Source organism: Delphinus delphis, chromosome 2, assembly GCF_949987515.2.
Source record: "Delphinus delphis chromosome 2, mDelDel1.2, whole genome shotgun sequence".
Classification (NCBI taxonomy): Eukaryota; Metazoa; Chordata; class Mammalia; order Artiodactyla; family Delphinidae; genus Delphinus; species Delphinus delphis.
This window is the reverse complement of record NC_082684.1, coordinates 1221926-1234769: the sequence shown is the minus strand read 5'-3', so window position 1 is coordinate 1234769 and position 12844 is coordinate 1221926. Positions and strand designations below refer to the sequence as shown.

Here is a 12844-nt window from a genome sequence, read left to right as displayed (position 1 = left end):
AAGGACGGTAGTGCACCCCCAAATGGACAAGGTGAGGGCCGCCCAAAGAGGCTCCGGCTGCTGTCCCGGTCGCCAGGCCCCCATATCCCACCCTCTGTCATCACCTTGTTGCCCTCTACTGGAGTAACCTCGCCTCGCCTCGCCCCCGCCGAGGCTCCTTGTCTCCAAACATCCCAGCCTCTCCGCCAGTCAGCGTCCCTTTCAGGGCTGGAGCTCGCCTTTGCCGTTAGGGATACCGCTTCGGTCCAAAGGGGTCTTCCCGCTCAACCTCCGTAGTAACTGGGCTTTCTTCATTCCCCTGGCTCCTCCGGCCCTGGGCTGGATGCTGGGGGTGCAACCCCTGCCTGGAGCTAGTCACTGCTACAATTTGGGGGGTGGCGTGGGGCTGGAAGCCTTCCTGGAGGAAGAGAGCTTTGAAGGAGGCCAGGTTCAGGGGCAAGGGCAATGGCAGAAGGAACTCAGGAGCACAGACACTGCCCCCTCTCACACTAGGATATGTAGGCGCAGCAGCAGCCTAAGGGGCCTAATGCCCTGGTTTCACCGCCCAGCCTGCGGGTCCAGGCCTCAGGGGCCTAAAGGAATGGGCCTGGCTTTGCTCACTCCAAGCGCCCATCCCTACCTGAGCCCCTCTGTAGGCTGGGAGGGGGCAGGACACAAGCCAGGCACCGCCATGCACAGTGACCCCCACCAAATAAGGGAATGTGAGCTGTGTTCAGAGCCTTCCAGTTGCTGTCTTCCTGAGGGTGGGCAGCGGTTACTGCTGTGGGGACAGGGGGTTCCCCGGGGAGAGGCTTCCTCCTCTGCTCTGGCCCAGAGACAGTACTGAGTACTGGAGGCTCTGTCCCAGGGGTCCAGGGCTCCAACCCTGCCCATGCCCGCTGTCCTACACCCACCGCTCTCCTGCACTCATCGAGCAGTGAGCAAGGCTGACACAGCCAGTGGGGGCTGGGGGGTGGGGTGGGCAGAGAACATAGACAAACAATGCAGAACAGCAAACTGTAAGGGTGAGGCATGCAGCAGCACATGGGGAAGAAGCCTGCTAAGACCCAGAGGGCAGGCCAGGGTCAGCCAGGTGAGGGGCTGGGAAGAGCACATGCAAAGGCCCTGGGGCTGAGGAGAACACATGGCCAGGGCAGAGCAGGTGAGGGGCAGAGGGGGAGGCTGGAGGTGGTGGTGAGTGCCGGCTGTGCTGGGCCTGCCTGGCTGGAGTCTTCCTGCTAAGACTGACGGGAAGTCACAGAAAGCAGCTGAGCTGGGTTGGCCTGCACGTTTGTGATTTACGTTGTCACAAAGATCCCTGGCTTGGGGGGGAGGGGCAGCACAGGGCGAGGTCAGACAGGGAGGCCATGGGCGGCCACTGCCGTAGTGCAAACGAGAGGGGCCGGTGGCCGGCCTGGCTGTGGAGAGGGGGAGGAGGGGGGACTTCCAGTGCAAGTAAGAGGCGGAATCTGGAGAAGAGCCCCCCGCCGTGCGCCCCTCCCTCGTCCGAAGCTTCCTGCTCCTGGCCAGCTGTGGGAGGAGACGATGGCCTGGACTAGCTCACACGGCGGGTGGTGTGGCTGACGCTGGGCTTGCTGTGCGGCAGTCCCAGAAGCTGCTGCGCTTCAGCTGAGGCTCTTCCCCTGCTCAGGGATGTCTTCGGCACGAAGGCACCGGTGAGGGATGCTCACGCATCTCAAGGTTCCACCTCCACCTGCCAGGGGACGCGGCCGCCCTGGAGCCCTTCCCACTGGCCAACCCTGCCTCAGGGATACAGGGAGCCCCCGCCCGCCCTGCGACCCTGGGGAGACAGTGGTCCGGCCCCATCTGCCTCCAGCCAGGCCCTTTGGGAATGGGACGGGTCCCTGCTTCCCGGCCCAGGGAACAGAAACCCCCTCGCGCTCATGGTCCCCTTCCCCCTCCTGCCCCCTAGAAGCCACAGCCCAGACCTAAGGGACCCAGGAGAGGTTCAAGACACGAAGCTGGCCTCTTGAGGGAAGGCATTGGGGCTGCTGGCAGAGGGGATCCTCCCTCCTGGGGTCCCCTCCTACAGGGATTTCTGCACCCCTTGGGCCAGAGGGCCGGAGATCCAGAGGCAGCCAGGCTCCTGCCTCTTCCCTTGCTGGGCCAGGCTGCCCTGCCTCTTCCAGGAGGACCCCCAGCGTTGTTCTGGGGCCCACTGGGCCACAACACCCCTCAGTCTCCCCGCCCCACCTGCCCCCTAACCCGAGGGCTCCCTCTCCAAGCGCCTGACACCAGGCGAGTTCTGGGATGGGTCTCAACTTGTGCCGGACAAGGCACGGACGAGGTGGAGGCCTCTCCGCCTGGCCAGGGGGCTTCAGGACCAGGCCGGGGTGCAAGCTGCTGGGCGTTTGGACAGAGCCGGCTGGGCTCAGGAGTGAGCTGCGCTTCCGCCCGTGTTCTGCGGTGCTAAATATAGCGGCCAGGGAGGGGAGTTTCCGGTTACAGCCCCCCCACCCCTGTGCCGGGAAATGGATGCCAGCTCCATTAGGTCCGGCGGCGGTGCCTGCTGACCCGCCCCGTCGGGCTGCCAAGCAGAGTGCGGGGCTGGACTGCACCCAAGTCCACGGCCCTGCCCCCACCCCCCGCCCCGCCAGGCTGGAGCCCGGCATGCTCCCCAGGGCACAGACAGCCCCCAGCCCCAGCCAGTACCCACTAGGGGCCCCTCTGAGAGGGTGGGCAGCGCCTGCAGCCCAGCCCAGAAGGCCAGCGGAGCTCAGGTGAGTATCAGGCAGTCCGCAAGACACAGGCAGGGTGGGCCGTGCTGCCCTGGGAATTCTCCAGGTGTCCTGGGGCCCGGGGCGGCCCACTAGGCCTCCTCTGGACGGGGCGGAGCTGGGCTGCTCAAGACCCCAGTGCAGCGCGACCCTGCCGGCCCCCTGGACGCACACCCGTGCCTGAGTGCCCCTCCCCAGCAGCGTGTCAGTGCCGGGCTGGGCTCCCAGGAGGCCCCACCTGGATGGCCCCACCTGGGTCACAGCCGGCATTTGCATACAGGTGATGCTGCCTGAGTGGGCCCCTTGGGCGCAGCTGTCCCAAGGCAGCCTCGAATGCCAGGCTCGGGGGCTGTTGGCACTGAGCCACTCCCGGTGGGGCTCAGCCACACACACTCCGAAGGCCAGCAGGAAGGAAAGTGCCCGCCTGCCTGGGGGCACAGGAGGGCAGGGTGGCCGCAGCCCCGGGGAAGTACCCCCACCTGACAGCAGGGTCTCAGCGGAAGCCAGGGCAGCATGTCCTGTCTTGGCATCCTCTAGCATTCCAGCCCAGGGCCCAGTCCCAGGGGACGCTGGGCACAGGGCACAAAGTCAGGTTCACGGCAAAGCTCCCGGTCACTCCAGCTCCCCAGTCCCCACCTGCCTGCCGGGCAGCATCCCCTTGCCCGCTCCAGGGTCAGTGGACCATGACCCAGGCTGCCCCCATCCCATCCCCTAGGGCACTGCCCAAGGGGCTGACCAGAGGATTTGGGGGCCTCTGGGAAAAGGCCGGGCCAGGCCACCACCCTCAGAAGAGGTCAGGCCGGCCTTCCCTCCAAGAAGCCTGCCTGGCCCTCAGGCCAGGCCCTCATCCCCAACTGATGGCCCAGCCACGCCCACACATGCCCATGACCATGGTGACCAGCACACATTCTTCACGGTGGGCTCCAGCCCACCCGTTATGTACGGAGGTCTTACTCGGTGCCTGGCTGAGCAGACATCCAGCCCTCCTGCGGCCCCAAGGGCGTGCCGGTGTGCAAGGCAGGGGTCCTATGGGGCTTTCAGGCTACCCCACACACAGGTTGGCAGGTGGAGTGAGACCTCATCACCAACACAGGGGACACAGGGCTCCTGAGAGCCCCAGTCACGGAGGGGACCCCTCACTGGCCCCAGAAGCAGGGAGCACGTGCCTTGTGGGTTTGTCCACACCCTCTCCTGACGTGGCTGGCGCAGCCACCACTCCTAAGGCCACAGCTCCATCCATTGCCCAGTACTCAGTGGGCCCCGAGCGCTTGACATGGCTGAGCCCGTCCCCAACCTCTCCTACCCCCAGAAGTGGCACTGCACGGCACCATCCTCCCTGCCCCCCACTCAGCCTGGGGCACTACCCAGGGCCTGGCCTAGCCCTCTGCCAGCCGCCAACCCCCAGTTGCCCCCTGCACAACCTGCAGACAAGGCTTCTGCCCCGGTGGAGCTGAGGGGCTTTCACGGAGACCGCACCCCCCCCCGCCCCCCAGCCCACCATGGTCACAGCTCGGAGTCGGTAGACACAGGCTAGAGCTACACCAGCCTTTATTAGGTTTGCGGAGCAGGTGTCCAGAACTGGGCTCGTCCAGACCGCCTGGAGCTTCACTGGGGACCCAGGCCAGGGGCCACATGGCTAAGGAACCACGAGATACCAAAGATGACGCCGAGGGTCTTGGGAACATCCGGGTCATCGGCGAAGGCCTGGGCGCCATCCAGGGGCAGGTGCACAACCTCAATGAGCTCGCCCTCCTCCGCCAGGCCCCCGCCTGGGCCACCCTGCTGGGCATCTGTCACCTCTGCGTAGAACATGGTCTGGCTGGAGCTGGTCAGTCCCACACCAGACCTACGGGTCGAGACAGCACCTGCTGAGGCATCCACACAGGCCCCACCGGCCAGCCCTGCCCCTTCCACAGCCCTCTCTTGTCCACTCCTTCCAGCCCCTGGTAGGCAGTGCTCCAGGATGCCCCCTGGCCCCCCAGATTCCCCCCTGTGGTGTACACACTCCATGTAATCTCCTCCCTTCAAGTGTGGGGGAAACCTAGGAACATGTTGGATGTGACCTCCCACCGTGATTAGGCTCCCATGTGATGAGGTTAGGTCAGGTGATGGAGGAGAAATTCTGCAGATGTCATTAAGGGCCCTCATCAGCTGACTTTAAGTTCATCAAAAAGGGAGGTGATCCTGGGTGGGCCTGACGTAGTCAGGCAAGCTCTTCATTGCCGGTTTTAGGGGTCAGAGGTGGAAAGAGTCAGAGAGACACCTGAAGATGAGGTAAGCCACCATGCTGTAAGAGGGCCACGTGCCAGGGCCTATGGGCTAGGAGCCGACCACGGGCCCCCGGCTGACAGCCAGCGGGAGACAGCGCCCTCAGTCACAGCCACGGGGAGCTGGGAAGACGAGCCTCAGCCCCAGATTAGACCTCGGCCTGGCCGACGCCTGACCGCAGCTTGGCGGTCAGGCTGCGAGGCCCTGAGCGGTGGGCCGAGTCCGCGGCAAGCCGACTGCCGACCCCCAGCAACCGCGAGGCTGTGAATGGGCGTCGCTGGAAGCCGCTGAGTCTGGCGGGCGGTCCTGCGCACCGACACTCTGCTCACGCTGGGCCTCAGCCAGGCCTCTCCCCACACAGCGGGCCCCGGGTCGCAGCCGGGGCTCGGGCCGGCGCAGCCTGGGTCTGCGAGCACTCCCATGTGGGCACCCGCAGGACGCCTGTTCTGGGCGGGGTGGGGCGCGGTCCCCAGGGCCAGGACCAGGGTTCACAGGCTGGAGAGGACTGTCAAGGAGTCCCCTCCCTCCCTAGGTGGTGGCCAGGAGGGGGCTTCTGGCCACCAGGAGGGGGACAGGCACCCAGGCAGAGGGCAGGGGCCCAGACCGGTGCTGGGGGAGGTAACGAGTGGGCAGCCATGGTGACAGCTGGCCATGAGGACGGGGTGACAGACAGGAGGGGAGGGCTGAGCGTGGTCTGCTGGGGGAGAGGGGAGGCAGAGGGTGTCTGGGGAGACGTCCAGGGGATCAGGGAGACCCCAGGCCACCCCAGGAGGTTAGCTGAGGCCAGCCGGGGCCTGCAGGGTGGACGCGGCCCCGAGGTGCGCCCTGCACATGGGGCAGGGAGCAGAGCTGGAGGAGCTTCCCTCCCACTCCCCAAGCCCCCCACCCCCAGGCGGGGGCCCCACCCAGACTGACCTCACCCAGCTGCTTCCTCCACCCTCCCGCCCCTTATCTCCCTCGGACCCTTCCTGACAGCCCATTTCCGCCGGCAGCTACAGCCTGCGCCTTTGATGGAAGCAGCGGTCTGTGGGGTTTCCAGTCCCAGTTTCCGCCGGCGTGTGACGGACACCGGCGCCGAGAAGAATGTGCCCGGCCAGGCCGGGCACTGCCTCTCCCTGCTCACTCAAACACGTCCTCAGCTGGGGGATCTCAGACGAGCACTGGGTCTTGTCACCTGGGACGGGCAGATGAGTGGCCTGGCTCCCCCCGGGGCCACGGAAGGAAGCCGTGGGCCCCACCCCAGGGGAGCACAAGTTCCGGCTCATGCAGCCCGCCGCCGGGCTCCCAGGGAGAGCTGCCCTGGCCTCCACGCCAGCCCCGTCCGGCCCTGCCTCCGCACAGCCAGCCACCCTCACCTCGAAAGTGCAGTCTGAGCAGGCCACTCGCTGTCCAGAGCCCTCCTCGGCACCCAGCACCCTCAGGATCAGGCCGTAGCCCAGAGGCCAGGGCCACTTGTCCCCTTGCCCCTGAGCCTTTGCCATGCAGCGCCTCTGCCAGGACTCCCCCCAGACTCACCCGCTCGGGGGACCCCAACCCTCCAAGGCACCTCCACCTGCCTTCCTCCTGGCCTGCCCGCTGGCTCACCCCCTACCCGAGGTCAGGCCCCTTGGATCCTCCCGACCCCCCGGACCGCCAGCCCAAAGGCTCAGAGGCTACGTGGCCACTGGCCAGCCACGCGGAGGATGCCCGCAGGTAACTGAGGCCCTCACACCAAGATGTCTGGCTCTTTGGTGTAGAAATCCCAGGCCTGAGTTCCCAGGCCGGGGGCGCCTGGACGAGGCCCTGGGTGTCGCCGAGGGGGCCCAGGCCCAACACTGAGCGGCCCCTTGCTGGGCCGAGGAGGGCGGCTCCGCGGCTCGGCATCGGGCGACACCGTGAGACTCTCCTGCTGCCCCCGGACTTCACCAAGGTCAGGGACCCACTGTGACATCCTCAGGCCAAGGCTGGGCTGCACCCCGACATCCTGTCCTGGGCCGGGGGGAATGAGGGGCGGGCTTTGGCGGGGGCGGGCCGCACTTCGCCCCCCAGCCCCGGCCCAGGACTTGGCCTTTCCCTCGCCCCTGAGCCGCTGTCAGAGCAGACCTGTGACTCACCCCCACCCCCAGCGCCCGGCGCTTAATCCCACAGGAAGTAGAGGCATCTGTCGGCAGCAGCTGCCACCCGGAGCAGAGCCGGGCGGCCCCGCCGCGGTGGAGGGCACGGGGCCAAGCAGGCTGCAGGACTAGCCCCGAGGGCCCCGGGTTCCAGCCCAGATCACGCCCTGAGGTGCGTTCCGTCCAACCTTCCCCAGCGTGGGAAGGTTGAAAAACAAGGAGCAATCGCCCTGCTTGCACACCCCTGGGAACTGGGTGCTCACTGCCTCCCAGGCAGCTCGTCCCATCCCCTGGGCTGCGCTGGCAACAGACGGCCCTTCCCCAGCCCCGCAGGCCCACGGGCCCAGCCCCACTCACTTGTACGTGGCGACCCGGCGCAGGCCGGAGGGGGCCAGGTGGTAGCCGCACTCCTCCCACGCTTCCTTGCAGGCTACCTCCTCCAGCGAGAGCCCGGGCTGGTCCACGAGGCCGGCGCACAGCTCGTATGTCACCCCTGCCGAGCCAGGCAGTGCCGGCTGCAGCTCCCGGGGCCCGTCCTGGTCCGCGGCGGCCAGGGACCCCGGGAAGAGGCGCTCCACCTCGCCAGCGTACACAGCTGGTTGGGGGAAGGCAGACCGCAGTCACCGCCCTGTGGTGGCCAGCTCCACGTGACCCGCTCTGGCCAGACCCCCTTGCCGGGCCTCAGTTTCCTCTAGAGCCCTCTCCCCACGTCTGCACTCTGACCCTAGGACACCAGGGGCCTGAACGTGAGCCTGCAGGCCTCCCCTCCCCCCACACCCCACTTGGGCCGCCTCACCTGGCCTGAACTGCTTCACCAACACCAGGCTCCTTCGAGAAGAGTTGAACATGAGAATGGTCACACTGCAGGGGGAGGGACCCAGCTCAGCACAGAAGCAGCCCCCTCACCTCACCCCCCTGGGGGCCCAGCCCACCTCCTCTCCTCCACAACCCAGGAAGGTGGTGTCCCTTGCTCAGGTGGGCAGACTGAGGCCCAGGACGGGTCACAGCTTGCCAGGGTCACACAGTCAGGCTAGGACCCAGGCCTCCTGTATTCCAGCTGGCAGGACGGGGGCCGGGGGGTGGGAAGGACATGCTGGGCAGCTGGGCAGGCCGGGGGTGGCAGCAGCTGAGGACGGGTGACTGACGGGACACGTGGCCCCTGCTGGCCGGCTGCCGCCAGCCACACTCCTGAAGCCACGCTGCCATCCAGCCCCTGCTTCCGACGCTCGGGGCGAGGGCACCTGGGCAGCTTCTCTCAGGTCCAAGAGGTGGTCCAGGTGGCCTGAGCTGGGACCCAGCTCGGGCTCCAGGCCTCGGGTGACCCCTCAGTGAGACGACAGGGAAAGTGGGGACTTCAGACACGCAGAGGCGGGTGGGGCTCTGTGCCCCTGGGCCCGGTGTCCCTGCAGACATCACCCTGGGGCTTCCCCGGCGGCCAGCCAGGCTGGGCCCTCACCTGTCATGGGTCTTCATGAAGTCCCACGACTTCTGGGTACCATTCTGCAAGAGGCGGGGCAGCGGTCAGGGAGGGCTGAAGGGCTGGCAGCGCGGGTGGAGGTGCTCCAGGGAGCGAGAAGGCCACACAGACCCACCGTACCCGGCCAGTCGTGGCCCCGGGCCCCTCGGGAGCGACGAGCTGCAGCGGGTGGGGCAGGGCGTAGCCGCCAGGGTGGGCAGGGAAGTCCAGGACAGCCTGATGCTCTCAAGGGGTGAGGCGGAAAACCGGGCCAAAGGGTGGGAAGGCGTCCCAGGCACAGCGTGAGCCAGCACCCAGCACAGGTGAGCACGAGAAGCTGCAGAGAGACGACGCTGCCGCCAAGTGCGGGAAGGGCCACGGGGGTGTGGGGAGAGGCGGGCGTGACATGTCCTCACAGTCAGGGCGAGGGGCAGGAGGGGTCCCAAGCGGGTAGAGCAGAGATCAGGTTTTCGTTGCTGAAGCTCCCTTGGGCCACTGGACAAAGGGCGACAGGAGGGCAGGAGGGGCAGGCGGGCCTCCGGAGAGCGCAGCAGCCCCGGGAGCAGCTGGGGAAGGGTGTGCCCGCGCCGGGCAGAATCTCAGCCCGCAGGACGTGACGATTCAATGATGATGACTGGGCAGTGGATGACCCTGTCCCCGGCCCGGTTTCTGTCTCGGGCTGTCTGTCCTGTGTCCTGTGGTCCTGCTGTTCTGTCACTTCCTTCCACCCCCCTGCTCCCCGACCCTGGACGCCCCATCCCAGCAGCTCCCAGGGCTCTGAGCAGCATTCAGTGAACAAAAGGCAGTGCGGGGGGCCGGGGCCTGGGCCAGCACCACCGGGGGCGGCCAGAACCCATGCTTACGGGGCTCCAGCCGGCAGGGGGCACGAGGGGCCAGAACCCTGCCAGCGGGACACCACTAGGTGAGGTAGGCTCCCGTCCTCCGGGCTGTTCCGCCTGGCCCTGACCCCTCCCCAAGGGGTCTCTGAGGATGGGGCTGGCCCTGGGGCCCTAGAGCCCAGCCCTGTGGACACCCACCACCGGCTTGCTCAGCCACTGGGTCAGCCCTGCGCCCTGGCGAGCTGCTGGCCCCACACTTGAGGCCCCGTCCGAGCCATGAAACACACATGGATCTGAGCACCAGAGACACCGAAAGGGCAACCGGGGCTGCAAAAGAGGAAGGACACTAAGGAACAGCCTGTGTGAGGACTTCCTGGAGGAGGTGATACTGCACCAGGCCCCATAGAAAAGAAAGGGCATTCATTCCCAGCAGTGGGCCCTGACAGGCAGAGGCCCGCATGCTGGTCTGAGGGGAGCTGGGGACATTGGTCTGAGCTGGGCCTGAAGGCGGAGGTGCTCTGGACGGGCAGGAGCCCCGGTTTCCAAGCAGGAGGGAGAGCCGATGGCCTGCCCTGTGCAGGTCGGGCTGCCCGGGAGGCCGTTGTGAGACACCACCCCCAAGAGGCAAGCCTGGGCCTGCCTGCAATCTGGCCACCCCAGGGCCAGCCACCCCCCAGGGACGAGCTCCGGGGAAGGCCTGCCCCCCAGTCTGCCACGTGCCAGCTGTGCCCCTGCCTCCCCCAGGGTGAGTGTCATCTCGTGCTGGTTTCAGGTACCCTCTTGGATCAAGATCAAAACATCTGTCAGACCCTCAGGTCCAGCCAAGGCAGGGTGCAGGGGAAGGTCCAGAGGGGCCCACTGAGGCCCAGCCAGCCCCTCCCAGAGGGTCAGGACCCAGGCCTGGCTCATCTTCCAGGGCCCTGGGAGGGAGGTACAGGACTGGAGTTTAAACACAGCCCCTCCCCCTCAGAGCCACGCGGGTGCCCTGCCTCTGGCTGGTCTGTCTGTCCATCTACCAGGTCTCCCCTGGCCATGGGTGCCTACTGACCAAAGGCTGCAGGTGCCCCGCAGTGACGTTCACCACCCAGCCCAGTGTCCCATGGCCCCTGGAAACACCACCCCGGCCCCAGCCTGTGTGCATCGCAGCCTACCGCCCGCATGGGCTCAGCTTCAGTTACCAGCACCCATCCACACTCCACAGGAGGTGGGGGAGGCTGCCACAGCCATAGGCCACAGCGGTTACGTGCCTGGATCACCCTGTGCCCACCTGCTGGCCCCAGAGCCCCAGCCCCTGGAGGCTGTGCAGCCACAATTAGGCATCCCTGCCCCAGGCCAACACCAGGGAAAGGCCAGCAACCTCCGTGTCCCTGCACTCTGCCCTCAACCAACCCTGGCTTCTGCCCCAGCCGGTGCTGCCAACTTGGGTCCATCCTGGGGATAGGAATTCCCTGTCCCCTAGAGCCAACGGGACAGCAGCGACAAGGGAGAGGCGACACTGGAGTGCAGCCTCTGTCAGGCTGGGCGTCAAGAGGGCTTCACAGGTTAGTGAGAGTAATGGGCCTGGGGAGGAGGGGGCGGGTCACAGGATGCTGCAGGCCAGGGACAGCCCGGCAGAGGGGCGCCAAAGACCTGCACCACCTGTCCTAACTGAGGGGGCAGGGAGGGGCTGCACCAGACTCGGAGGAGTGCAGTCCTCACCTGGATGGCGTGGAGGAACTCGGTGGAGCGGCAAGCAAAAGGTGGGGGCCCGAACTGGACAAACAAGTGTTTCCTGTGAGCCTACTACTTGCACAGCGCCACGGGAGGCGGTGTGGTCCTGCACTCCCTTCCCGGGCCGGCAGGAGGAGGTGACGCCCCGGCAGGCAGCCCACCTGGAGAGGCTCCCCAGGGCTCACCAGCTCCATCGCCGGCCTCCTCTGCCCAGAACGGAGACCACCACCAGGAAGCTTTCCCTGATCCCCGGGGCGCGCAACATGTCCCACCGCAAAAAAGGGCCGGGGCCCAGCAAAGCCTCCTTGGAGGAATGAGTGGTCCCCCGAGGTGTCCCTGCCCAGAGCCGGACGCTCAACGGCTCTGCGAACGCGGACTCACGGGCAGAGAGCTCGGCGAGGAGGCGGGGTCCGCGGGGCGGGGGCACGAGGCCGTGGGCGGGGCCATGGGCGCGTGGGCGGGGTCCGGGGCCGGCGTCAGGCCGCGGAAGGCGCGGAGGACGCGGAAGGCAGGCTCACCTGGCGGTAGTGCAGCGTGAGCGGCAGCAGGTAGGGCGAGGCTGCGCAGCGGCCCACGGCCGCCCCCTCGATGCGCTCCATGGCGGCGCGCGGGGTAGCGCGGGCCCGGGGCGGACGCGGGCAGGGTCCGCTCAGGACTCGAGCGGGCGGGCGTGTCACCGGGCTCTGGGCATGCCCGGTGCGCGCGGGGCGGGGCGGCGCGGGGCGGCGCCGAGCAGGGAGGGCGGGCCCAGCGCGCAGGTAGCACCTGACCCGGTCCCCGTGCACGTGGGGGGCTCGTGACCGCGGGGCACTCCCGGAGTCGCGCAGGGTGTGAGCAGGGAGGGGGGCTCGCCAGGTGGGCCCCGCAACAGGGAGGGGGTCAGCCGAGCGTGCGGCGGGGCGGGGCGGGCGCAACTGGAGGGGACGGGCTGAGAGGTGACCGCCGGTGCTGGAGTCGGGGGGTGACTTGGGCGTCCTGGTTGGGGGGAGGGAGACGCAGCGCAGCTCTGGGGGAAGGGGGGATGAGCCGAGCGGACGCCTCCCCCACTGGGGCCGACCATACCCGGAGACTGGGTCGTCCGGGGCTGGGGCGGGCCTCCAGGGAAGGAGCGACTGGGCCCTGAAGAGAGAAGCTGGCGGTCCCAGCTGCCTCGCCGCCGAGCCCCGGGAGGAGGAAGGCAGAGGTGGATTCGGGGCTGCGCACGGGGTCCTGCGTGCGCCGTGGTGGGGGGAGAGTGTCTACACCTCTAGGGCCCCTGGGTGGAGGGAGAGAAGGCTCTCAGAGAGGGCAAGGTGAGAGGAGCCTGAGTGGGGAAGGGAGAGGGACCAGGGTCTAGGCAGAGCCAGGCCCTCCCCGCGGGGCTCCGGCGGGCTGGCGGGGAGCTGGCCTGGGCCAGACTGTCCCCCTGCCCCGCCTGCCCCACTGGGAGGAGCTGCCACTCGCTGTCTGTGGGGCTGCCCCTCTTCCACCTCGGCAGGAACTAAGTGCTCTTCCCTCCCCCAAGAAGCCCCTCCCTGCTGAGGAAGGGCCCCCTCCTTGCTTGGATGTGGATCCCAAGGACCTGCTTCAAATGCGGCCACTGCCTCCCCAGGGACAGGCACAAATGGTGGGGTGGGGCAGCCGAGCCCTGACCTGCACCTGCTCTCTGAACTATGGCCCCAGGGGGGACAGCCCAAGTGGGCTTGAAATGGACTCCCATGTCCCCGTTATCCATTGCTGTGTAACAAAGCACCCCCAAAATTCGTGGCTTAAAGCCCCCCT

The 12844-nt window shown here is 67.5% G+C and overlaps 1 protein-coding gene across 2 annotated transcripts; it reads right to left on the bottom strand.

Annotated features, from left to right (window-relative positions):
* Positions 1-4258: 4258 nt before the first annotated feature.
* On the bottom strand, positions 4259-11757 carry NUDT14 (nudix hydrolase 14). 2 transcript variants are annotated; one of them, XM_060003177.1, is made up of 5 exons: positions 11602-11757; positions 8535-8578; positions 7875-7939; positions 7436-7673; positions 4259-4563 (listed from the first exon to the last, which is right to left on the bottom strand). In XM_060003177.1, exons 1-5 carry the CDS (start codon positions 11680-11682, stop codon positions 4323-4325), a joined length of 669 nt encoding a protein of 222 aa, XP_059859160.1. In that variant the 5' UTR covers positions 11683-11757; the 3' UTR covers positions 4259-4322. The 2 variants fall into 2 exon arrangements, with proteins under 2 accessions (XP_059859160.1, XP_059859161.1); XM_060003178.1 differs by lacking the exon at positions 11602-11757 and adding an exon at positions 8676-8868.
* Between the last annotated feature and the right edge of the window lie 1087 nt (positions 11758-12844).

Bases quoted from the DNA above. Each gene is read 5' to 3' on its own strand.
- NUDT14 (XM_060003177.1), bottom strand. From the start codon at position 11,682: ATGGAGCGCATCGAGGGGGCGGCCGTGGGCCGCTGCGCAGCCTCGCCC. The intron at 8,579-11,601 runs GTGAGCCTGCCT...CGCCTCTTGCAG, and splicing joins TCACGCTGCACTACCGCCAG to AATGGTACCCAGAAGTCGTG. The intron at 7,940-8,534 runs GTGAGGGCCCAG...CTCCCCCTGCAG, and splicing joins TTCATGAAGACCCATGACAG to TGTGACCATTCTCATGTTCA.